The following is a 26,304-nucleotide window of genomic DNA, read 5'->3' on the forward strand; positions in this document are numbered from 1 at the left end:
AGCTTTACCTATGAAATCTAATCCCTGTGATCTGGTTTGGAGCGTACAGCGGTTTGTACAATCCCAAGCAGCACATGCGTGAGGCATCTTTATCCATTACTTTACTCCACAGCGGTGCCACTCGCAATATGGTGGTGACGTTGACGTACGATGCTGCTGGTCTATGGGCACGCAGATCGGGTAGCGACAGTGCTGCCCAATCTGTTTGACGCATGCGTGAACACTTTACAGCACGTTAAGTCTTTCAATACACCTTGTCGCTACCCGATCTGCGGTGCCTACCCGATTTGCGCATGCATGCACACGCATGCGCAGAGCTTAACTAGTACGACCCTGTGTCGCTACCCGATCTGCAGTGCCTACCCGATTTGCGCACGCATGCACACGCATGCGCAGAGCTTAACTAGTACGACCCTGCACGATCTGCGTTTTTTTTACTTTGCGACACGAGTCCCCATCCGATTTGTCTCGCGCACGCGCTCTCTGCTTAATTAAAATTCATTTCATGACGCTGCCCGATTTGTTCTGCGCATGTCGAATGTTTTACGACACACGAGAAAAAAAGTTACCACGGGATTTTAATTTCTCAGTCTGCATTAACAAATAGAACTTCCGCCATTCGAGTGAGAAGGAGAAAGAAGAACGCTGTAGAGAATAGGAGCATATTGAATTTTTCTCCTGGCAGAAGAATATTTTTCACTTCTTGAAAAAATGAAGACTTTTCAATTTTACAACGACTTGAAAGAATATCTTTTACGGGAAGAATTTAGCAACAATTTAACGGTCAGAGAGCGAAGTGAAATACGACGTGTGTCGGTGAATTTTATGATTAAAGGTACTGTATATAATGTTTATTGAATGCTTTTCAATTTTTGAGAATACAGTATATACTGTAATATAATCTAGATATATTTAGGATTATCTGACGTTTTGTTTAATAATTGGAATATTACAAAATTTACCGTTTTAAATAGGCTGGTGATTTCAATGAACGCGCATGAATGTTTTCAAATATGCAAAACTTTTAATAAATTGTGTTATTAAAAAAACTGCTCAGGTGGACTTTCCTGTTATTTACTGATTTATACTTGATTAATGGATTAGTAGGTTTTCTCTTTTTGGGAATATGAAAATCTGAACTGCCTAGATGTATCTCAGATCAGGTGTCTAAATTTTACAATTCTTTTAAAGAGAGAAGTAAATTGGTATCCACTAACGAATGTTAAAATGTGTTTTTTCTTATGCAACTCCCCAACATTAGACCACAATATTTTAGTCTGTGTGTGAATCCTCGCAATCCCAGTAACTGCTGTGTTTTTCTCGTTGTATGAGTTTCAATAGAAACAAAACCAGGCTGTTTCATTTGCAAAGTAAAGCACACATTCTTAGGGGTATTATGCTTTGTTACTCGGTAATTGGTGTATGTATGCCTTCACTTATAATGTGATGTGGTCATATTTCAGTTACATGCAAGCAACTTTTGTATTCTGTTCTTTTTTAATTTTGGATAGTCCATCATCCATGCCCTGGCTGCTCTACAGGGTGTATCAGGACAGGAGGCAGAAGACTTATTTCTTGGTGGCCCAGAATACAGTATCAGGTAAAAGTCAAGTCTAGGAATGTTTGAAGTAAGTGTTTAAATATTTCTTGTTTATTATTTTTATATTTTACTTGCGTTAGTGAAGTGGAAGAATTTAACCGAAAGATAGGGCAGCAATTAAAGAAGGAGGGAATGCTGTGATATCTGTTGGAATAGAAGATGATGTTACTGCCCAGTGCTTCCAGAATCCTTCATTTGAGTCTTGGGTCTGAATTTACTGCGTCATTGCCAAGTATTCTGGGGTAATGGATCTTGTTTTGTTTACATTTTGTTTTTCTCCATATTCCAAGCTCATTTACTTCACCTTAGCTTTAATAAACTGGATGGCTGTCTCCTTCACAGTTGATTTTAAAGTACTATACTATTCATTACATAAAAAGCTGTGAACAATTTAGTCCCTTCCAGTATTTGGTACTGTCTCTCCCCCAACACTCCTCAGTGTAATCTTTAATCCACAACCACTAATTAGCTTATGAAAGAACTGGTGAAGCAGCTTGCACATGTATGCCAAAAATATAGAATGCTGGCTATAAATGAAAAACATTTCAAAATACTTTTAAAACTCCATTTTTAAACTTCACCTCTGCTTAATTCCCACTTCTATCAGTTTATGATTTACTTCTGGTTTATGAATGGAACTGCATACACTTTGAAAGATTTACACCAGATAATAACAATTGTTTTTTTTGCCATTTTCTTTTTTTTGTCCAGTGATGCCCTTTGCCTTGCACCCTGGTCAAGTCTTGTGCCACTGACTGTGGTGCTGAAGAGAGAAGATTTCTGAAGACCCTCTTGAAGTGGAGCTGCAATTGGATTAACACCACAACAGTATGCTGGCTGAGAATGTCCACAGGGGCCTGGGGAGGCTGTGACCTTGTGACCTGAGACGTTGTTTTGTCAATCATCCTGACCAACTGGACCTTCTTGTGTTCTTCAACAGGGCCATCTGACCAGCAGATATATTTAAGGAGAAGGACCTTTCAATTTTCCTCTTGTGTACTTTTTAATTGTATATATATTTTTTCGTTTTCATAAAGTTATATATATTTGTTAAGCAGTTTAGCAGTTTGGGCTTTATTAGTATTAAAATATGTTAGAAGTTATCTGTGGAATAATTTTAATAATCAAAATAGCAAAACAATGTAACTTTAAATTTTCTGTGCTCTGGGTAAATTATGTTAAAGCTATGTGGTGATTTTTTTTACTTCTTTGGGTTTTTTTGTACATTTGACAAATGTTTTTTTTAGGTGCATTGTTCTCACATTGTTCACTTTTGTTGTTCTCATAACATTTATTCAGTAAAATTTGCATGAAAAGTGTGTTTCCTTTTTCATTATTCAGTTATTAACTCACAGTTAAGACACTATATGGGTGAATAAAAGCCATTTAAATTTGAGTACACGACGAGCAATAGTATCACAGAAGATGGTGCTGGGGTTGTGCTTTATGTGGGTTAGACATGAAATGAAGATTTCTTTTTCTTTAAAAAGACTGTTTATGCAATCCACTAGTATCACCGCAACAAAATTTTGTAAACCATGATGCCCTATGACATGTGTATTTCATTAATAATAATATGTAAAGTTATTTTTAAAGAGTTTTTCCAGGGATGAAAAGTGCATCAACAGTTCATTTTTACATATATACACACTTATTTTGACTAACTGCATGAAAGCCTGGTACAACAGCTGCACCAAACCTGCCAAAAAAGCCCTGTAGTGGATCATAAAAACATCACAAGACGTTCAATGGAACTGAACTGCCATCACTTGATCATCGATACAAGATTCCCTGTGTAAGAAGAGCTAAAAACATCATCAAGGAGAACACTCATCTTGGACCGAACTTGTCTGAGCTTCTCCCATCTGGCAGGCATTTCAGATATATAAATGCAAAGAATTATTATTATTATCAATCTGTATGCTACAAATAGACAAAAAAACAAACTTTTTTCAAACTGCTATAAACTTATTGAACTCGTATATCTCCTCAATCTGAAATCGTTTTCATTGATCATGTACAATTACTGTAATGTAGGTAATCTATACTGCTGTGCATATATGCAATAATAATCCATCCTGGTTACTTTAACATTATATATGGCATCTTGCCAATATTTTGAACATATTTAGTATGATTACTCAGTTTTTAGTTCATAGTTTATTTATTGTATTGTTATATATCTGAACTATTTCACATTGGAATTTAAATGCAACGTGAAGTTGACACGAGTAATTTCGTTGCGTTACTCAATGTCAATAAAGTACTTGAATACATCTATTTTTAAAACTGTCATTTATTTTTTATATGTAGACTATAATAACATATGCAATGGTTAAATACTTCTTTGTACAACGGGAACTGAAAAAAGAAGTGCTATGTAAACTAAACGAAGCGATCTCAGTGATAAACAATTAACGTGGTATGACAAGCTTAATTCAGCCGTGAAAACAGAATGTACAATGAATATTTAATATTATCATTATGGTCAACTACTACGGCATTTAAACGAAAATACTGTACTGCCCGTTGTGTATCGACATGCGCAGTTGAGAGCGAAATGTTTAGTATATATATATATATATATATATATATATATATATTTTTTTTTTTTTTTTTTTTTTTTTATTAAGCGCATGCGGAGTGTGTTATTGCATACGTATTGAACGAAAACGTCATCGCTCACTTTACGGTGCTGCCCAATCGGTTTAACGCATGCGTGAACACTTTACGGCATGCTAGGCTTTCAATACGCCTGCGCGCGCAAATCTGGTAGGCATGCAGATCGGGTAGCGACAACGCCTGCGCGCGCAAATCTGGTAGGCACGCTGATCGGGTAGCGACAGGCACGCAGATCGGGTAGCGACATGTGTTATTGCATACGTATTGAACGAATACGTCATTGCTCACTTTACGGTGCGGCCCAATCTCTTTAACGCATGCGTGAACACTTTACGGCATGCTGGGCTTTCAATATGCCTGCGCGCGCAAAGCTGGTAGGCACGCAGATCGGGTAGCGACAGCATCGAGTAGGCACGCAGATCGTTTAGCTACAGGCATAACCATACAATCTAACTGGCTGTATATAAGAGATGTGGAGTATTGCTGGCAATCGTGTGACTGATTGAAGGTGTCCTGCTTCGCGGAGAAGCAATTCATCGAAAGGCAAACGGTAGGCACTTGTATGCTATGAGCATTCGAAAAGGGCAGAAGTGGTGCCGGAGATCTGTTTTGTAGTAATCGAATACCAGGTTAACGACTTCATAATCTCTGTTGTGTGTTTTTGTCTCTGCATACTAGGGTGTTGTACCGTGTTAGCCATTATGAATGTAGAGAAAAGCCAAGCAAAATGACACCTTTTATTGGCTAACTAGAAAGATTACAATATGCAAGCTTTCGAGGCAACTCAGGCCCCTTCTTCAGGCAAGATGTGCTAACTAGAAAGATTACAATATGCAAGCTTTCGAGGCAACTCAGGCCCCTTCTTCAGGCAAAATGTAGATTACATCTTGCCTGAAGAAGGGGCCTGAGTTGCCTCGAAAGCTTGCATATTGTAATCTTTCTAGTTAGCCAATAAAAGGTGTCATTTTGCTTGGCTTGTCTCTGCATAGTATTTCGTTCGGATGGCCACGGAGTAGGAGCCCATCCGTAGTTAGAGGGTGCAAAACAGCGAGAACACCGAGGCGTGTGCTGTTTTTACGAGTCTCTCTTTTTAACGAGTCTGAAGGTCCACATAAATTTTGCCCGATTTCGAGTATGCAATCCGTAGATGGCGTTGTTTACCTATTATTTAAAATTTTATCTGAATATTGTAAATCGACACATCCTCCTTAGTTCAAATGGTTTTGAGTTTTACACCTTTTTTGACTGTAAAACACACGTGTCCTAGTATATATATTTACTGAACTAGAAGAAATGCTGCTGCCGACTTTAACCGTGTTTTTTTGAGAAGACTATAGAATGGCTGTCTGAGCAGAACGTGACATGGATTTACTTTCCCTTTTTACACTGTCTTAGCAATTAAAACATTTAGGTATGAAAATACGTGTGTCTTAATGGATATATTCTAAGTCAGAAGTCATTTTCCTATGGAATTTTAATTGTGGCACTCGGAACACGGCATGTGTGAATCGATTGTCAACCTACAGCAGGTTCTGCTCGGTTATTATGAACTCTTCTGTTACACTTTATCAGAATTATAATGCAGATAATTGTGACGTCCTCATGATGCTGCAGTATATGATGGTGGAGTGGTATTATCAGCTACAAAGTTTCCGTGTACATACATTTTGAGAAGAATTGAATTATTTAGACGTTTTCTAGTGAGTCAGGGTCTTGCATGTTTTTCAATGATGTTTAGTGTTTTAGACTTGGCTATCTCTTTTTTTTTTGTTTGGACATTGTGGCTTTCCCAGCCCAATTGCAAAATCAATCTGGCAACGTGCCTTGCAAATTTCTGACTCGGGCATCAAATTGAGAGAGTGGTTCTAAAAGTAATTAGGCAAGATTAGATAAACTTTATTAATCCCAAGGAGAATTTTAGATACATACAGCAGCAGAAACACAGAAAACAAAAGATACAGACTCGCAGGAGAAACAATACAATTAAGCAATCTAGAAATAAATAATGATTGTATATTGTTCTGAAATTGCAATATGAAATTGGAGTATCTGCATTTAGTTTGGGATGTTTGGAGAAAGCACTGAATTGTCTGATAGCAGCGAGCAGAAAAGATGCTTATTAGTAGACTGCGGTAGAATGAGCCCGTGCCTAAAATTGCTTACGGAGAGTGCCTCCTGCAGCAAATGGAGGAGATTTTTCATCAGCGCATCCAATTTTGCCACCTTTCTCTTTTCCATGGTAGCTTCTAGTGTGTCCAAGGAGCGAGCTTTTCTGATAAGTTTGTAGAGGCATTGTGTATCATTTGAGCTCAAGTTGCTTCCCCAGGACACCACAACATAGGAGAAGATACTGGCTACTACTGATTTATAGAACATTTCCAGCAGCTTGCTACATACATCAACAGACCTAAGTCTTTGTAGAAAGTATAGTCTGCCTTTGCCCTTCTTGTAACATGCCTATATTTTGTCAGACCAACCCAGTTTGCTCTTTATATGAACCCCTAGGTGCTTGTAGCTGTGCACCTCTTCCATGTCCACCGAAAAATGGGGAGTGGCCTCAGAGACTCTTTATTGCACTGGAAATCCACAACAAGCTCTTTTGTCTTGCTGATTTTGGGTTGTAGGTGGTTTTCCCTGCACCACAAAATGAAGTTCTCCACAAGTCTCCTGTGCTGTGACTCATCTACTATTATTACTGCAGCCTATGATGGAGGAACAATCTGAAAATATTTGTAGGTTGTAAGTGGGAAGTCCTTGAACCTCACAAACTGCTGTCTGTTGGTAAAGAAGTCCATGATCCAGGTGATTGTGGGGGCATCAAATGCAAGGCCTTAAGCTTTTCCCCCAGTCTTTGAGGTAGAATGGTGTTAAAGGAATTGGACAAAACAATGATTATTATCCTGACTATGGTGCTGGCCTTGTTTGAGTAGGCTCTGTGGAGCATATAGATCACAGGGTCTTCCACACCTGTATGTGTCTGATTATTTTTAGGAACAGCTTCATGATTTGTGATGTAAGAGCAACTGGTCTGAAGTGCTTAGGATCACTGTTATGCCCTTTCTTTGGTGCTGGGACCACACAGTTGTGAAGGTTCCCTAGCTGTGGAGGTTTTTCACAGCTAGGGAACCTACTAGAAACATTGAATCTCTCGGAAAGGGAGAACAGATACTGTAGGACCCCACATATGTGGCTACCACAAGTTTTCAGCTCTCTGCTGTTGATTCCTTCCAGCCTTGAAGCTTTATTAATGCAGAGTTTTCCCAGCCCTCTCCTCACTTGAGCAGCAGAGACAAACAGCTCAGGAAGTGGAAGTGGGCTGGGGACCATAAGTGTGATGTCATTGTAGGAGAAGGTTGTGCAGAGTACAGATAGCAGTTGGCAATCTGGAAACTCTTGAGCTTGGTCTCAGAGGCTAGCAGTTTTGGGGGAGGGTTGGATGGACAAGGCAGAGTCAAACCTGTTGAAAAATTGGTTCACTTTATTAGTTCTGTTCCTGTAACTTTTTTCTGCATGTTTTTAGGCCTGCTGGTAACCAGTTGTAGTCCTCATCCTGTTCCACACTTTCTTCACGTTGTTCTGCTGTAACATGTTCTCAAGTTTGTCTCTGTAGCAGGTGTTCCTTTCACAGAGCTGCTTCCTCACTTCTGACTGCACTCATTTGATTTCCTTATTTTCTCCAGACCTGAAGGCCCTATTGTTCTTATTCAGGAGAGCTTTCAAGTCTTTTGTGATCCATGATTTGTTGTTGGGGAAAATGGCACCCAGTGTCTTTGTGGGAACTGTGTTACTCATACAAAACTTGATGTAGTCTTTGAAACAGTGGCTAAATCCCTCAATGTCCCTCAGACATTTACATTAACTTGTTTAAAACTCACTTTCTAACCCCTCCACAGATTTTATACTAACAAACTATAAATGTGGCATATTGTTTTTGACATCTACTTTTGTGAAGGGCAAAAGTCATTTTTTCCAACAGTGTTCCCAGACCTCAGAGTATTTCACTTTTTATTGACCATATCACTGTTCCAGTAGGTCACAACTTTGTTATTTGGGTAGCATTGCCTTAAAATTGTTTAACTTGATCCAAACATTTTTGGATTGCCTTCCACAAGCTTCTTACAATAAGTTGCTGGAAATGTAGCCCATTCCTCCAGACAGATCTGGTGTAATTGGGGCAGGTTCATAGACCTCCTTGCTTGCACACACTTTTTCAGTTATGCCCACAAATCTTCAATCGGATTGAGGTCAGAGCTTTGTGATGACCAATCCAGTACCTTGACCTTTTTGATCTTTAGTCATTTTTCCAGAACTTTGTTAAGGTCTGCTTGGAGTTATTGTCCATTTGGAAGGCCCATTTGTGACTGAGCTTCAACTTCCTTGATGAGCTCTTTGAGATGTTGCTGCAGTACATCTCATTCATTTTCCTTCCTCATGATGTCACCTGTTTTGTGGAGTGCACCATTCTCTCCTGCAGCATAGCACCCCTATAACATGATGCTCCCACCCCCATGATTGATGGTTAGGATGGTGTTCTTTAGTTTGCAGACCTTTCTTGGATACATCCTTTTTTCAACAGTAATTCGGGTGGTGGAAGACCGGCCGTTGTTAACGGTTGTAGATATTCTACAGGATATTGAAAGCTGATGTTTTCATCTTCCGCACGATCACCACCAACTGTTTCAGCATAGTCTATTGATACTCATTTAACCAATTTGCAGTGTAACTGATTGACAATTTCAAGTTAATTTGTTTGACTTAGTTTCTTGGTGCTAGGATTACCTGTGTATTCATTTCTTCTGTTGATAACCCTTTGGGATGAAATTCTTCAATAAGATTTGGAATAATATGTCTTCTTTAATTGGGAACTTAAAGTGAGGAAAATGTAAAAATTTATAAGAGCTGAGAGAGCAGGATCTGTGTCTGTCAAAAGCATTCACACGAATGAGAGGTGAGAGGACCGTGTGTGTGGTTGAATATAGTTGAGAAGAGGGTGGGACTTGGAAAAAAATCTCATGGCAAAGGTCTCGTTTCGTGGGACTTGGAAAAATCACTTGGAAATAGTCTTGTCTCAGGATTTTTTTATATAATGAGGATATATATATAATTTATATTTTTGTGTAGTATTCTTTCAAGTTGTTACTTACTTACTGGCTCCCAGATAAGCTTATGGTTGATGTTAAAATCCTTCTTCTTGCATAGAAACTGTTAGATAGACAAGGCCCTGCTTATCTACAGTATCTGCACTCACCATTTCATACAAACTGGAGTACACCTTACAATGTCAAGATCTCAGACCTTTAAGGATTCTAAGCATTAATAAAGGAACAGTGGGAGGCTGCACTCTGCATGATCTGCCACCTTTTATAAAAGACTCTCATTCAGTTTGGCTGAAAACCTACTGCTTCAGCAGACTCTTATTATTAATAACCAGTAACAGCGCACTACACGATAACGTGCAGTGAATACACTTGACTTGAGCATTCCTAGTTTTCATACTTTTTCTCTGTACGTTTATCATTCGTTTCCTTGGAGGTTGGTGCGCTTGCTGCTTCCTGAGCAGCTCTTCTTTTTTCCACTCTAGCAGCCCGCTTCTTCTCTTCTTTCGTCGGCATCTTTTCAAGTTAAAACTAATTAAGTCATTATATATGTTGCAATTACTTTTCCTTAATTTTTCACTTAAGCTGACACTTAAGTGTTTAATCTGCCTCAAGAATGATTTAAAATATGAAGAGGTAAGGGAAGTGACGGCGAAGATTGTAAGAATGAGAACGGCGCACATACACATGTGCCGCATGTCTGTCCTGCTGGCCGCTGCCGAGAGTTGATTCTACAATATAATAAAATAAAAAGAGGAATACGCTTGGAGGTAATCATCACCACGAAAGTGGACAGTAGATGTCACGTACTATGTGTGTACCAAATTTCAGGTCAATTAGTTAAACAGTTTACGAGCTACAGGTGATATAAAATCCTGGACAGACCAATGAACAGCCACAATAGCATATTATATAAGAAGATAAGTTCTGCCCAGATATTATTATATCTGTTCTTATAGCACTCCTTTTTGTTTGTCAATTTTATATTTCTGTACAAATAACTATCATGAACTGTTAATGTCTCTTTTCAATTACTTTTCTCTTCTCTGTATCATGATATAGTCCTTGATGCTATTGCTATGCTGTCAAGTTATTTTCTCGTGCATTGGAAAGACAAAAAAAATACTTAGTAGCCTTGGAATACAAGAATAAAAGGAATCAATCTTCTTTGACTTCCCAGTAGCATAGAATGCCCTTGGATCAGTTGGCTGAAGTCTCCAGAGCTGTGTCTGTGTTGGACATTGTTTATATGTCTACATTATAACTGACTAGACCGCCACATGTTTATTTTCAGTAGCCATTCAGCTGACTGGAGATTTTAGTTTCCTCTCGTCAGTCGAAGTGTCACATTTCAATACTAATGTCAGTGCATATGTTGTTAAGATCAGTATGTCAAACATCTTGAAATTTCTTTTTTTATTTTTACTGTGTGTTTAACCCAGTCTTTATTTTGGTGAATCCATACTGTAAATTGTAAAATTTACACTCTCAGTAAATTTGTTGCATTGCATTTGTTGCATTATTGGTTAAGAGAGCTATTCAAAAATAAGTTGAATTAAAGAGCAATCAGGAACATTTATTGGCGAATGATAAACAGTGCAGGATTGGTTGATAACACAAGGTAAAAGCAATGTGCATTCTGACAGATCTTTGTAGATGGATCAGTAAAAAGATAAGAAAAGGCTTTACAACCCCTCTATGAGAAAAAAAAAATTTTTTTTACTAGAATGCCTCATATTGTTATTCATCTAAAAGTCAGCCCTCTAAAACTAAATGTGGACTAATGTGAGCAGTCTGTGAACTATGAGGAACAGTTAAAGAATGTTATTAAATGTGTTTAGTTCTTTTTGATGCAATCTTGAATTCATTTTACTATCTTCTCTTTACAGGGAAAAAGAGAACCTTTTATTTCCGGTAACGTCTATAAAATGAAGGCAAGTGTCCATCTATCTGGGAGCTTCTAGAGGTGGAATATAAATGGGAATAAACTGACTCAGAAGAGACAAGTAATGTGTGATGTGCTATGCAGATCACTGTTGCCGTTTCAGAGTGGATCCTTCTAGAATCATTGTGTCCGAGTGAAAACCAAACCATTGGATTCTGACATAAAGGACATTGACAAGGCATTATGTTCATTATGTTTTGCAAAAGGTAATATGTGAAAATAATTGTAAAAGACAATCAACGTAACTTCAGACTTCAGATTGCTGTGCTGTGTTGCTTCACAATTTGTTTTTTCATTGGGTGCTGCTTTGTCCACTTTATAAGTTTAACTTTACTGGCACACGGAAAGAACCAGAAAACGGGAGCACCTCTCAAAAACTGTAACAATAAGCTGCTCAACAGAAGGCTAGTAACCAACTGCATTGGCCAATTGGAGTGAAGGACACGGCTTATGTTTATGTGATTGGTGGGTGTAATTTATATAAAGTAGACTGGCAGAGACCTTTCAACCTGAAGTTCACCCATCTGTAACCTGAAAAATTGCTTGCTTCTCTAAGTGTTGTGATTTGAAGAAGATCTTGTAGTTCTCTGAGGTGCATCAGCAAAAAATTTTGAAAGCCAGAATCTCATCCTCCTGCAGCACTCACTAGAAGTGTTGCCTATTCTAAGTAAAGACCTGCTTACTTAGTATACTTAGTCATTTTCTTTCATGGTAGGGGAATTGGATTGGAATGCTGAGGGAAGGCCTTCAATAAACAAAACTACAACATTTGGGTGCAAGCACCCCTTGTACAATACAAGGAAGGGAGAATCTCTGACTGCACAGGAGTCTCCTTTCTTTGTATGACATGGAAAACAATAAGAGTGTGCACATTAAGGAAGAAGACTGTGAATGGGAATGCATGCAACATCAGATGAATATTTATAGCATTGAGGAAGAGAAAGATCATAAATTGGGACTAATAAACATTAAAAGAGAATCTGAGCCAACATCAGATACAAGTGACTTGCAGCTAAATACAATTGTAAACCATGTCAAGGCAGAAGACTTCAAATCAGAGGCTGTCTGTCCACTTGTGTGTCCAGAAGAAGAGCTAACTGGAACAGACTTCACAAAAAGTAGATCTCACTCCTTCCAGAATGATTATGTCCAAGTGAAAACCGAACCTTTGGATTCTGACATAAAGGAGACAGAGAGTGCATCATGTTCAGCGCATTCTAGAGAAGGTAAGAGATAAAAATAATTGTTAAAAAAATCAATGTGGAGCTCAGTGTGATCTACCAACAGGGTCTCTCTCTGTCTTTCTCACAATTTAGAAATCTGAGCTAATTTTTATTCATGAACTCCAAACTAAACACCAAACTTGTTTTAATTAGCTCTTTTAGATGCCATAGATATCTTTTAAACTGAGCAACTCATTTTTAAAAACCATAATGTATTATTTTTGAATTCCCTGAAATACTGTGCAGTGACCACAGTGCCACAGTTTACCAGGTTTACACAAGTAAAAGTACAAGCATGAATGTTAGCTGATTCCCAGGATTAACATTACCCTAAGGAGTTTATTGCCGGAGGTATATTATAATCCTACTCGACCCTATAGTACTATTCAGCAACTCACACAACTAAAAGAAATGTCCCAGAGCTCCAAAAGGATCTTAAGTTTGAGAGATGGTTATTCTACCAAGCCTTGATTAACTCATTTGTTTAACAGCAAATACTATAGATACTGTAAATGATCTGTGAAACTACCAACAGTTGTATTAAGTAATGAGAGATCAATCTCAGGAGTAAAGACTATATTCTCCATATAAATGCACAATAGCACAATTAGCAAATTGACTTGGGGACTCTCGATAACATCTCAAAAAAGCTTCTTTAACCTCTGGGGTTCTTCTTTTATTATTGGATAAGTCAATGCTGGAAATGTCTATGTTATTAGCCTTGATTTACATGGGCAGTGGTCACGTCTCCGACATGACGCTGGTACGAGCTTATTGCTGCCCCTACCTTGTTATAGATCAAATACAGAGCAATAATAACACCTCAACAGAGGCCATGGGCCACTGCCTATGCGAACTTCCCCTGAAAAGTCCACACTACCTTAACTGCTCTCCTTCTGAGGATTACCAGATAAACTACCTTTGAAAGGACCACACACATCTAAAACATTATCAATATGGCCTAAACTGGCTCCCTCCGCTTCAATACTTCAGCATGGGCCAGACGGACACCTGCATTCTTGGGCTTTTTCATTGTTACACCTGAGCGGGACCTTAATGAACATTTATGACGTACTCCAACAAACGTCAGGAGGTTCTCCTTTGTGTTGTCCAGTTTATGTTTGTATTTTCATACTCGTACATCGTCAGGTCTGCCATTTATGTGAAAACATTGCACGTGAGCTGTATTCACTTATAGATCACTCCATCCACAATGTGCCATCTTGCATGTTCTCCTTTTCCCACGTAAAACTGATAGCTTTAATGGTAGATCTTGACACTTGACACACATTGTGCCGAACTGCATCATGTGTTACAAGTAAGAACAGACATACTCTTGGATGAGCAGTTATTAATATATTGATGCCCTTTCACATAGTGAAGGTCAAACACCCAACAATTCTGGAATCAAATTTGTTTTTGTTTATGTAAATAATAAATCTGCTGTATATACTAGATACCTTTGCCTATTTGGAGAAAGATCACACTCGATTGACAGGGAAACAGAGTGTGACTGCTGTTGTGATCTGTTAGCTTTTTAAAAGCAATGTTAGAAAAGTCAGTGCTGTCGATCTATTTACATTACCATTCACAATGATGGAAGTGGGCATTTCCAACAGTAAGTAATAATATCTGAATCAAGACCCCTTGTGAAATCACTCCACAGAGAAGCACAATTTAAGCAAAGAAAAACATCCTTGTTTCTTGTCACTTGGTGTATTATCTCTATTGCCTCCACTGTTGAAAAATGTCTCCCAACCATGTTGTCTTAGAAATTGCAAGATTGTGGGATGGCCACTACTGATTATGTTGTAAACAATTAATCTGATGAAGTTTTTTATTGACTAGTCTGACAAATGTTATCCACTTCATTTAATGCTTGCTATATTTGAAAGTCATCTAAGCAGTTTGTTTTTTTTTGGTTATGAGAGGGGAGATGCTTGTGAAAGGTATATTTAGAATTGCAAGTGAACTTTAAACAAAATGATCACACATTCGTTAAAAAATAATATTCTTGAGACCACATGTGGATTTTTGATTTAGAAGATGTAAATACATTTGTAAGGGTATTTTGTGTAATTCCAATATGTTTGCCTCAGCCATGTATATTTGACATAATGTGGCTTTATAATATTGCAAAGTATAAATGATACCACCTGAAAGCTTGTTTCACGGGATGGCGGTTCAAATCTCTTAAAGAGTGGATGAAAGTAAAGCTGATGTACTATAATACATTTGAAGCTGTGGTGTATTTAACACCTGGATGCGGAAGATAGATGGTCATTTCCAAAGGGTGGGATTGGACCAAGTGTTTGCCTGGGGGTTTTCCAACCAGGATCCCAAGCTATTTCATTGTGTAATGGGTGCAGCAAAATAAGGGATAAGGCTGAAATTTCTATACTACTTTATAATAAATTGTCTTCTTTTTTTGTCAGTGAATTAGTGTCGGATGAAGTTGCTTTTAAGAAAACTGAGCAATCCTTTACCCAAATAATTTTTATTGTCTGCTGCAACATTAATTGTTAGTTTATCGCTTAATTTTTGTATGCGTCCATAACCCGCTGAAAGCTTCCAAAATCATCATCTGAACCTCCATCTTTTGAAACAGTGGTGACGTCAGTTCCGACGACTCACTTGCTGAGAATAGCCGAAACCTTCCAAAAGTAATTTTCCGAACTCAGTCCTGAAACTGCAGTGACGTCACATCTGTCCTGCAACTGTAGCCCTAGATCTGTGGTGACATATGTTGCTGTGGTTCTGCAAGTTTATATTATTGTAAATATCTGTTAAATGGAGAATATGATACTCCATTCGAAGTAAAGTTAACACGTGCATTTTACAGACTACTCAATTGTATTTAGCCAGCTACTGTATTTATCTATGCTACCCAAAGAAATACCATGGCTCCAACTTTCATCTCAACCCTTCTCCCTTACATGAATTTCTCAAGTCAATCAGTTTCACATCAGCACAAGAGCAACTGTCTGATGACTAAGTGAGTTGAAGTGAATTATTTATGGTACTCTCTTGTCCTGATTATAGTTTTTGTTTTTATACCATTTCACCTTTAGGTTTCCATGCATAGAACTAGTTCTGCTGTAATATCATCTGTTTTTTACATAATAAATAAACAACATTCTTGTTAATTTTTGCTATTGAAAAAATACTCGCACAGAGGAGACATCTTGGTGATATTTATAGGGGCTGTCCTTTGTTGGGGCTTGTTTAGTCGATTAATAAAAATGATTACATTAATTTTTTGGCCAATAAGTCAATTATACTCAAACAATCCCAACACTGCTTCAAGACTGAAAGAAGTTTGTAGGTATTGTGATGTAGTAGTTAAGACTTTGGACTTCGAACCCTGATGTTGTGCCTTCAAATCCCACTACTGACACTGGGCGACCATGAGCAAATCACCTGACCAGCTTGTGCTCCAATTGGAAAACCAAAAAGAAATGTAACCAATTGTATCATAAATGTTATAAGATGCCTTGGGTAAAGGTGTCAGCCAAATAAGTAAATGTAAACGTGGCATACAGATTCTTCATTCCTCCAATAAGAACTTGCACTTGGGAAATAATAACACCATTGATCATTTGTACAGTTTGGAACTGCCAAAGATTAATGCCCACTGCTCTGATTGGCTTTTACCACAGGCAGTGGTGTGTTGGTAAACTAGCGTGATTGGCTGTGATGTACATCCTCCGATTGGCAAATATGGACAGTTATATTAAACAGATTTTATGGTATAAACTGTCTTTTTTTGCCTTTTTTAATTACGTTTACACATTGCTTAGCCGATGAAAATATTGTGTCAACAAAATCTCCTAAGTTCTCTGCTAAGGTTGCTTCCTGTAGTACAGTGTCTCCCATTTTGTATTTTTAATTGATGTTTCTGTTCCCAACATGTAGCAGTGTGCACTTTACTACAGTAAACTGAATTTCCTCTTTGTCTTCTGTTGGTTAACCAAGTTGAGATCCCTACAGCATCTAGTTTTAGAATTAGTCTTGGGTGTGGGACTTTATCAAAGGATTTTTGAAAATGCAAGTAACTGTTGTCTTATGTTTTGTTTTTGTAAACTATTCCAGTTTTGCTGGATCTCCCATGCTGTCACTTATAATAAGGATTATTAAAATAATATATATTTTTCTTATGTTTGCATATTGCAGAAGTAAGACTTTTTGTTCTGTAATTACTTGCACCAATTCTTGAAAATGCAAGTAACTGTCTTCATGTTTTGTTTTTGTAAACTATTCCAGTTCCAGTTTGGCTGGATCTCCCTCTTATAAACACATGCTGGCACTTGTATAGTATATTATTTTAATAATCCTTGTTATGTTTTTCTTAGGGCGGCACGGTGGCGCAGTGGGTAGCGCTGCTGCCTCGCAGTTGGGAGATCTGGAGACCTGGGTTCGATTCCCGGGTCCTCCCTGCGTGGAGTTTGCTTGTTCTCCCCGTGTATGCGTGGGTTTCGTCCGGGCGCTCCGGTTTCCTCCCACATTCCAAAGACATGCAGGTTAGGTGGATTGGCGATTCTAAATTGGCCCTAGTGTGTGGGTGTGTTTGTGTGTGTCCTGCGGTGGGTTGGCACCCTGCCCAGGATTGTTTCCTGCCTTGTGCCCTGTGTTGTCTGGGATTGGCTCCAGCAGACCCCCGTGACCCTGTGTTCGGATTCAGCGGGTTGGAAAATGGATGGATGGATGTTTTTCTTATTTTTGCATATTGCATAAGTAAGTCTTTTTGGTCTGTAAATACATGGACCAATTTTGTTTTCCTTCTTAATGACTGAAGTCACATTTGCAACTTTCCAGTCCTCTGGTAATTCTCTTTTCCTAAGTAACTGTTCAAATATTCTTAATAAGGGTTTATAAATTACAATTACTACTACTCTGGGAAATACAATTAAAGGGTTTGCTCAGTTAGTACACACAGGTTACATGCAATTTCATAGAAAGTAACATCACCTTTAAGACACAAATACAATATTCCATTTTTTTCCTTCTCAATGCACATTTTGTGTTAACATGTGTATGCATGTTTGTTTTTTTTTTTTTTTTTTTTAGCACAGTGGTAAACCAGTTTTTATGCAATATGTAGTGGGAAAATAATTACATCTGGAACTGGATTAACTGGTCACCCACTCTTTCTGAACTTAATGTTTATTTGAAACTGTACATTTTTTATTTCTACAGATTTACAAGAAAGGCGGACCGTCTCTCAGTCTTCATTTTGTGAGGCCTCTCTTCACTGTAGACCACAGCAAAATGAAAATGTGGAAAAACTGACATCAGAATCAGAGATTTTGACACCAGCCTCAGTGACTTCTAGTTCTCTCGGTGTTGTGAAATTAACATGGGTAAGAATAATCCACACTAAACAACAGGCGCACAATTCAAATTCAGGAGCTCTGTATGTTTGCCAAAAGCAGACAAAAACATTTAAAGAAAAATCGAGATCCGAACTTCACAGGGGTAACACACAACAGAAGCCATGCTGTTCTGAATGTGGAAAACAATTCTTTAGCAAAAACAGCCTTGAAAGACACAAACGAATACACACTGGAGAGAAGCCATATTGCTGTAATGAATGTGGGAAACAATTTAACACCAGTGGTCATCTTATTCTCCACACAAGAATTCACACAGGAGAGAAGCCATATTGCTGTTCTGACTGTGGCAAAAAATTCTCAAGTAGTACTTCTCTTCGGATTCATTCAAGAATGCACACGGGAGAAAAGCCATATTGCTGTTCTGAGTGTGGTAAACGATTCTCTACTATTAGTAGTTTTCAGAGACATAAAAGAATTCATAGTGGGGAGAGGCCTTATCATTGTTTGGAATGTAACAAAGAATTTTCTGATTTAAGCAACCTTAAGAGTCATGCAAGAATTCACACCGGAGAGAAGCTAAATCACACTTCTCAATGTAGCAAACAAGTTTCTGACAATCTGCAATCTTTATAATAATACAAGAACTCACAAAGGAGAATTGTCATATAACTGTTCAGAGTGTGGCAAAGGAATTAGCACAAATGGCAAGCTTCAGATCCATTTAAAAATACACACTGGACAGAGGCCATAGTGCTGTTCTGACTGTTGAAAACAATTCTCTAGGAGTGGCAGATTTCAAAAATATGAAAGATTTCATATTGGAGAAAGGCCATATTGTTGTTTGGACACTAGCAAACATTTCTTTAATACAAGCAATCGTCAGATTCATACAATAATTTACACAAGAGAAATGTTATACTGCTGTTTTGAATATGGCAAAGGATTTAGCACAAATGGCAGGCTTCAAGTCCACTTAAGAATACACAATGGAGAGAAACTGTATTGCTGTTCTGACTGTGGCATAATATTCTCAAGGAGTAGTACTCTTCAGGTTCATTCAAGAGTACACATTGGAGAGAAGCCATATTGCTGTTCTGAGTGTGGTAAACAATTCTGTACGAGTAGTGGCAGTGAAAGTAAAACAACTGTCTTTGCTCAGCTTACTGCACTCTGTCTTATGACAGACACCTAAATAAATAACCTGCCATTATAGCAAAACGGCTTTGTCAGCTATTAACCCTTAGTAGCTTGCAAGCAGTTAATTTTTCTTTCACAGTTCCTCCATTTATTTTTATTTTTTTAAACTGTCCGTGGAAAAGTTAAAGCATTGGGTGTCGTTTATCTGATCAGCACCCTCGGGGACCGGAGATATAAGAAGAAATTGATGTGCCACAAAATGAGTGAAAAGGGAACGGACACAGGGAAGTACACAACAAAGGAGTAGACCAACAATAAGAAGGATATTGCGTACCATAATAGCGACCTGAGTAAGGGACACTTTCCAGTTGAAAAATAGCGAATGAAACCAGTCAAAAATTGACGTATGTGCAGTTGTTACATGATCAATAAATTCTTTTTGGGGCTGCTTTAGCTTGTTAAGGGCCATCGTAAAAGTCCCATTAGGAGCAGTATTATTAGGAATAAAAGTGCAACATTTCTCCCCAAACATGACACATACTCCCCCCTTTTCGGTAAGGAGCATGTCTAAAGCAATGTGATTTTCCCAAGCTATTTTAGATGTGGCATCCAGCTGACTTGCTAGGGTGGTATGCGTTTCAATTGTAAAATTAATGAATCGTTGTTGAGTATAATACAGATAATTAATCCATTCTGTATTTTTAGTAATGTAGTACCAGGTATTATGGATGAAAAAAAAAACTGAAGTCTCATCTAAAGCTTTAAAATGATGAGGAAAGCCCTTAGGTTGCCTGATAGAACTGAACCAGATTCTGGAGTCTGAGTCAGAAGGGAGAGAAGGAAGGGAAAGAGAACGAATGTACCGGTGTGAATAAGTATGATTTGGTAATATAAAAAAGGCATAGAGAGCATAACTCTTGCACATAGTCCAGTCCAATTATGAGGCAGCTATCCCCGTAATGTGGGACCATCTGGTTTGGGTCCACAAATCCAGAAAATATCTGCCAACTTGCGACGCCAAAGAGGACTATTTCATTTATGTTAGGTAGAATGCCCAGAGGGGACTGGGCGGTCTCGTGGCCTGGAACCCCTACAGATTTTATTTTTTTCTCCTGTTTTCTGGAGTTTTGTTTGTTTTTTCTGTCCACCCTGGCCATCGGACCTTACTCCTTTTCTATGCTAACTAATGTTGTCTTATTTTAATTTCTCATTTTGTCTTTTATTTTTCTTTTCTTCATTATGTAAAGCATTTTGAGCTACTTTTTGTATGAAAATATGCTATATAAATAAATGTTGTTGTTGACGCTGTTTCCACCATGATCTGCACTTATCTCTTTGGACGGTCTCATTACAGCCACTACCAATACAGACGCTCCCTGGGCCGGATATATTACAAATGCTGTGGCAGGGCCCGGTAAAATTTCCTACTGACTCGTTTCCTCCTGTATTTTGAAAACACTCAAATTTACTGTCTGGAAAATAAGTAACCTGTCCGGCTGGCGGACTCATTGTGGTGATTGGCCACTAAGTAAAATTGTTATAACTACACATCAAAGAAGAGATAGAATTATTACTTGAACCAGAGCCCATAACGCAAAAGAAAAGAGAACTAGTTTTGCTATGACATAACATAAAAGCTGAACAAATAGTTGGGTTATATGGTAAAGGGACTGCCAAGAGGGTTGGTCTTGATGCAGGGCAAGCATAACAAGAAGTATTATGAATTAACAATGTAGAGTAATTTACCCATTGATACCAGGTATTATCATGAAGATGGTAAGGATTAGACAGATCCAAAAGTGCCAAACTTACATTACAAAAAAGAAAACAGAAAAGCGAGAAATACATAATGTAGAGCAATCAGTTTGCTCCAGTCCACTTTTTTGCAATGGAAAACGTGTGTCCAAGAGAGAAGTCCTTGCACTTTCACAGCATGTGGAGTGCTAAGCAGTACTTGGAATGGTCCTCTCCACCTGGGTTCATGCCAGTGTTTTCGTCCTGTGTCTCTAATGAGGACCCAAGTCCCAATTGGTACAAGTATGTGCAATTCAGGTAACGCAGTTCTTCACGTTTCCCTCACGTGTTCATGCGCTGTCTGTAAGGCATTTCGCAGACCTGAAAGAAAAGATGCAAGATCGTTGTTGACTGTATGGAGAGTGACTTTACCTTGCAGCAGGCACATTCGCATGGAGCAGCCAGTAAGAATCTCAAAAGGAGAGAGTCCTATCTGACGATGAGTCCTTCCCCGCAGACCAGCCAGAGCCAAAGGCAGCACATCAGGCCAAGATAGGCCTGTTTGTTTACAGATTTTGTTCTGTTGCCAATTTTAATTTCAAGGTGGAGTTTACATGCTCCACCATCCCTCCACTCTCTGGATGGTATTTACAGAAGTGGCGGACATCAATGTGCAGCCACTGAGAAAGTTCTTGTAACAAAGTATTTACAAAGTGAGTGCCATTATCAGTTTGTAATTTCTTAGGCAAACCCCAACATGGGATGATTTCTTTAACTAGCGCTTTGGCTACTGACTTGGCAAATGGGTGTCGACATGGAAAAGCTTCCACCCAGCGAGAGAAAACATCAACGATTACCAAGCGGTATTAATAGTCATGAGACGGCGTTAGTTCAATAAAATCCATCTGCAGATGTTCAAAAGGGTCCTTCGGCATTGGTGTTAAAGCCAGACTTACCTGCAATCTTTTTCCTACATTAAACCTTTGGTATAGTGCACTCCATTTACAGAACTGAGCAACAAAATCGAAAAATCCTGTGGCATGTCAGGATTGTTGCAGCTGTGCCATCATTGCGTCTCTGAAAGCATAGTCCAGACCGTGTGCAGCCTTAGCAATACCTGGAAAAGAAGCTTTTGGGGAAAAAAACGATTTTAGTTAATGGATGGATCTTTTCAGGTCTTTTTCTGCACCCTGTTTCTGCCACATCTTTATCTCCTTTTCCGTTACTACATATTGTAGAGATAAAACTGCATCCTCGGGTGACACTTGCTCCTCCTCCTGTTGTAGGAATAAAGAGGTTAGTGGTGAGGTGGGATCCCGGGGGGCTTTCTTTGCCCACATGTGTGCTTGCTCATTTCCCTCACTGGATTCAGTTTTCCCTGTGTGAGCTTCACACTTAACTACCGCAAACGCGGCTGTGAAATGAGATGTTCTTGCCTGTACTAAGATAAGGTATACCATATGCTGTACATTCCATAACAGTTAACGGACTCATGAGAACAATATCTGAGCAGGTTAATATGGCCTCCGTTGTTGCAGCTGCTGCTTTCAAACATTCTGGGATTGTAGCGGCGACTGGATCCAGTTTTTTAGAATAGTACATGACCGGTCTTTGTCTATCTTCTTGTTGTTGAGTTACTACAGGCATCCGCCAAACCCCCCCCACCCCACTTCTCGTCCACGAACAGAGTGAAAGGGTGAGATTCGTTCGGAAGTCGTAACGCAGGCGCAGACATCAAAATTTATTTTATATCAGTTAAAGCCTTCTCAGCCTGCTCCGTCCATGAAATCTAATCAGTCAAGGCCAAATTAGGAGAGGTCGCTATACTGACAAAAATGGCATTTCAGATTAAAATTAAAAAAAAATATATGTACACCGGTTGCACATGATAAAATTGGTTTTATCAAAAATAATTAAATTATGCTTAATGCACTAAATTATTATATTCTGAAACAACACGATATATAAAATGAATGAAACTTTTTCATCTTCTGTTAAATAAACATAGCTCATGTCAATGAAATAACTCCGTAGGAGGACCCGGAAAGCGAACCCGGGTGTTCAGACTGCAAGGCAGCAGCGCTACCGCAGCACCACTGGGCTGCACAATTCAAATTTATTCAATGCATGTGAAAGTACTGTACATAAGTATTCACAGCCTTTGATCAATACTTTGTCGATGCACCTTTGGCAGCAATTACAGCCTCAAGTCTGTTTGAATATGATGCCACAAGCTTGGCACACCTATCCTTGGCCAGTTTCACCCATTCCTCTTTGCAGCACCTCTCAAGCTCCATCAGGTTGGATGGGAAGCGTCAGTGCACAGCCATTTTAAGATCTCTCCAGAGATGTTCAATCGGATTGAAATCTGTGCTGTGGCTGGGCCACTCAAGGACATTCACAGAGTTGTCCTGAAGCCACTCCTTTGATATCTTGGCTGTGTGCTTAGGGTCGTTGTCCTGCTGAAAGATGAACCGTCACCCCAGTCTGAAGTCAAGAGCGCTCTGGAGCAGGTTTTCATCCAGGATGTCTCTGTACATTGCTGCAGTCAACTTTCCCTTTATCCTGACTAGTCTCCCAGTTCCTGCCGCTGAAAAACATCCCCACAACATGATGCTGCCACCACCATGCTTCACTGTAGGGATGGTATTGGCCTGGTGATGAGCGGTACCTGGTGTCCTCCAAACGTGACACCAGACATTCACACCAAAGAGTTCAATCTTTGTCTCATGAGACCAGAGAATTTTCTTTCTCATGGTCTGAGAGTCCTTCAGGTGCCTTTTGGCAAACTCCAGGTGGGCTGTCATGTGCCTTTTACTAAGGAGTGGCTTTCGTCTGGCCACTCTACCATACAAGCCTGATTGGTGGATTGCTGCAGAGATGGTTGTCCTTCTCGAAGGTTCTCCTCTCTCCACAGAGGACCTCTGGAGCTCTGACAGAGTGACCATCGGGTTCTTGGTTACCTCCCTGACTAAGGCCTTCTCCCCTGATCGCTCAGTTTAGATGGCCGGCCAGCTCTAGGAAGAGTCCTGGTGGTTTCGAACTTCTTCCACTTACGGATGATGGAGGCCACTGTGCTCATTGGGACCTTCAAAGCAGCAGAACTTTTTCTGTAACCTTCCCCAGATTTGTGCCTCGAGACAATCCTGTCTCTGAGGTCTACAGACGATTCCTTTGACTTCATTCTTGGTTTGTGCTCTGACATGAACTGTCAACTGTGGGACCTTATATTGACAGGTGTGTGCCTTTCCAAATCATGTCCAGTCAACTGAATTTACCACAGGTGGACTCCAATTAAGCTGCAGAAACATCTCAAGGATGATCAGGGGAACAGGATGCAGCTGAGCTCAATTTTGAGCTTCAAGGCAAAGGCTGTGAATACTTATGTACATGTGCTTTCTCAATTTTTTTACTTTTAATAAATTTGCAAAAATCTCAAGTAAACTTTTTTCAAGTTGTCATTATAGGGTGTTGTATGTAGAATTCTGAGTAAAAAAATGAATTTAATCCATTTTGGAATAAGGCTGCAACATAACAAAATGTGGAAAAAGTGATGCGCTGTGAATACTTTCTGGATGCACTGTACTTTAATGGATTTCATCATAAAAATGATATCCAGTATACATCCTAGTATTCTAACAGCACATTGTGCCAAGAGGATAGCCAGTCATCAACATTTGTAAATACGCACTCTCTTCTATTGAATTGAATTGAATTCCTTTATTGTCATTGTATGGTACAATGAGATTCAATATGCAAATCCATAAATTTATTTTTTTGTCAGGCATGAGCATTGACTGCATCCAACCATAATGGTAAAGAAACAGGCTGCAAGTGTAGGCTATGTCTTTGTTGTTTATTTTCAGTAAACAAAGCGACTATATAAAATGTAGTTGTATTCTGACAAGAAACAATATTTACAACTAGAGATATTTGTAAAATACAGTATTTGCATTCGTTACTGCCTAAATGACTGGCTTTAAATACTTCCCTGTAGTTAGTTCACAAACATGACCAATTGCTTATCACTAATGTTTAACCCGATTACAGGTTAGCATCACTGCTGGCTGAAGACTTTAAGACCCAAAGTAGAATTTTATTCTGTACAAATAGATTGCACTCTGATGCAAAAGCTTCTTTCCCTCTCTCTGTGTCTCTGGAGAACAAGCTGGGGTATGTAAAAATGACAAATTCCTAATGTAAGAACTTGTATATGGAAAATAAAGTAAAGTAGTTATCATACATGGCTATAATTTCCCTTTATTTTTTAACACCATTTAGTATTTTGCCTGATATATTTCATTTAATGTTGAATGTTAAACATTAGATCTTCCCCCCCCCCATTCAACTGGGGTTTCCTTGGTGGCCGGAGGGCCCTGAGCAGCCACTTAGTTTGTTTACATCTTGACCTGGCTATTAAAAAAGTGTTTGTGTGTTAAGGTTTTTTCAAACAGTAGTTTCTGACAAGGAAAGTGACATTTAATAAGGAACTATTGTCCATGTCAATGTGAAACTTAAGATGGTTAATGCAGAGAACATGTACACTTTTTATCTGGTCATAATGCATATAGTTTACCTTTAATAGCTTGACTTATTGTAAACAAACAACAAAAAGATACTCATCTCACAGAAATTTTCAGTCACAGGTTACTTCATTTTAAATGGCAGTGTATGCATATTGAAATCATTATAAGTACTCACCAATCACAATATCCTTAATGTGAAGGCTATGAAAACATGTTTTTCCATTTATTCCCCTCCAGTTAAGTTGTTTGGCCAATGAATTGGTGAAAGTTTGCCTCATGATTCTCCACACCGTGTCTCTCACATCAATGCCTCCTTGAATCCCAAGCAATGTAATCTGCCAAAGGTTTACAGAAAGAAAAAAAAATAATTCACTGGAGTTCATAACTTCTTAAAATGCTCGATGCAATAGAAACATTAGGAGGAATCGGAACAAGCAACAAAGTAAAATATACTAGAAGTTCAAGCACCTATGTTTTTAGGTAGCTTTCCAATAAAGCTAATATAGGTGGAGCTATATAATAAAATGTACATGCTGAATCTTTGGGGTAAACTTGGACATGGGACTCCAAGCACCATTTGATATGATATGCCAGCAGTGTCAAATAAAAAACTTTTGACAGTCCTTTAGCATATTGTCATGCCCAATACTGACGGCCTTTACAGATGTTATCTGTGGTCAGACATGTCAAGTTATGAGCACTTCATTTAATTTTCAACAAAGATTTGACTACAGTAGCAGTCTTCAATACTCCCAAAAACTGACAACCATGCTCGGATAGGAATTTTTTCAGTCCTTTTAAAAATGTAATGTTGTAGACTGTTAAAAGCTTTTCTGACTTAAATAATTAACAATATATTTATTTTTTAACTATGCCTACGATTTTGACTACACATCACAGCTTGTGCATATCTGATGAGCGCCATTTGGGCATTTAAGACAATACAACTTGAAGCTGTCGTTGTTTGAAGGTATATGTTTCAGTTGTTATTAAAAAAGTTCTTTCTTACTAGTTTTTTTTTTTTAAATCTCCACCAACCGCTAGGTCACTTTCAAGCTGTTGCATGGATGTGAGATCTTGAAGTGGAA

At 38.7% G+C, this 26,304-nt stretch overlaps 2 protein-coding genes and 1 long non-coding RNA gene across 3 annotated transcripts in view; all 3 read left to right on the forward strand.

Annotated features, from left to right (window-relative positions):
• The window catches only part of LOC114664744 (zinc finger protein 345-like), a 292,505-nt gene that overhangs the window by 55,623 nt on the left and 210,578 nt on the right, over positions 1-26,304 (forward strand). The gene's annotated exons all lie outside the window — the stretch shown is intronic.
• LOC127527884 (uncharacterized) lies at positions 543-2,271 on the forward strand. Its single transcript, XR_007935055.1, has 3 exons — positions 543-835; positions 1,512-1,600; positions 1,681-2,271. It is a non-coding gene; the product is annotated as an uncharacterized LOC127527884 (long non-coding RNA).
• On the forward strand, positions 11,476-20,233 carry LOC114664779 (zinc finger protein 239-like). Its single transcript, XM_028819052.2, has 2 exons — positions 11,476-12,489; positions 17,683-20,233. The coding sequence occupies exons 1-2, from the start codon at positions 12,111-12,113 to the stop codon at positions 18,450-18,452; spliced, it is 1,149 nt and encodes a 382-aa protein (XP_028674885.1). The 5' UTR covers positions 11,476-12,110; the 3' UTR covers positions 18,453-20,233.

Source organism: Erpetoichthys calabaricus, chromosome 1 (assembly GCF_900747795.2).
Source record: "Erpetoichthys calabaricus chromosome 1, fErpCal1.3, whole genome shotgun sequence".
Lineage (NCBI taxonomy): Eukaryota > Metazoa > Chordata > Cladistia > Polypteriformes > Polypteridae > Erpetoichthys > Erpetoichthys calabaricus.

What these genes read in the sequence shown, in the direction of transcription:
- LOC114664779 (XM_028819052.2), top strand. Translation starts at nt 12,111, where the DNA reads ATGGAAAACAATAAGAGTGTGCACATTAAGGAAGAAGACTGTGAATGG. An exon ending in TTCAGCGCATTCTAGAGAAG is followed by an intron (nt 12,490 to 17,682) that starts GTAAGAGATAAA and finishes TTATTTCTACAG; the next exon opens with ATTTACAAGAAAGGCGGACC.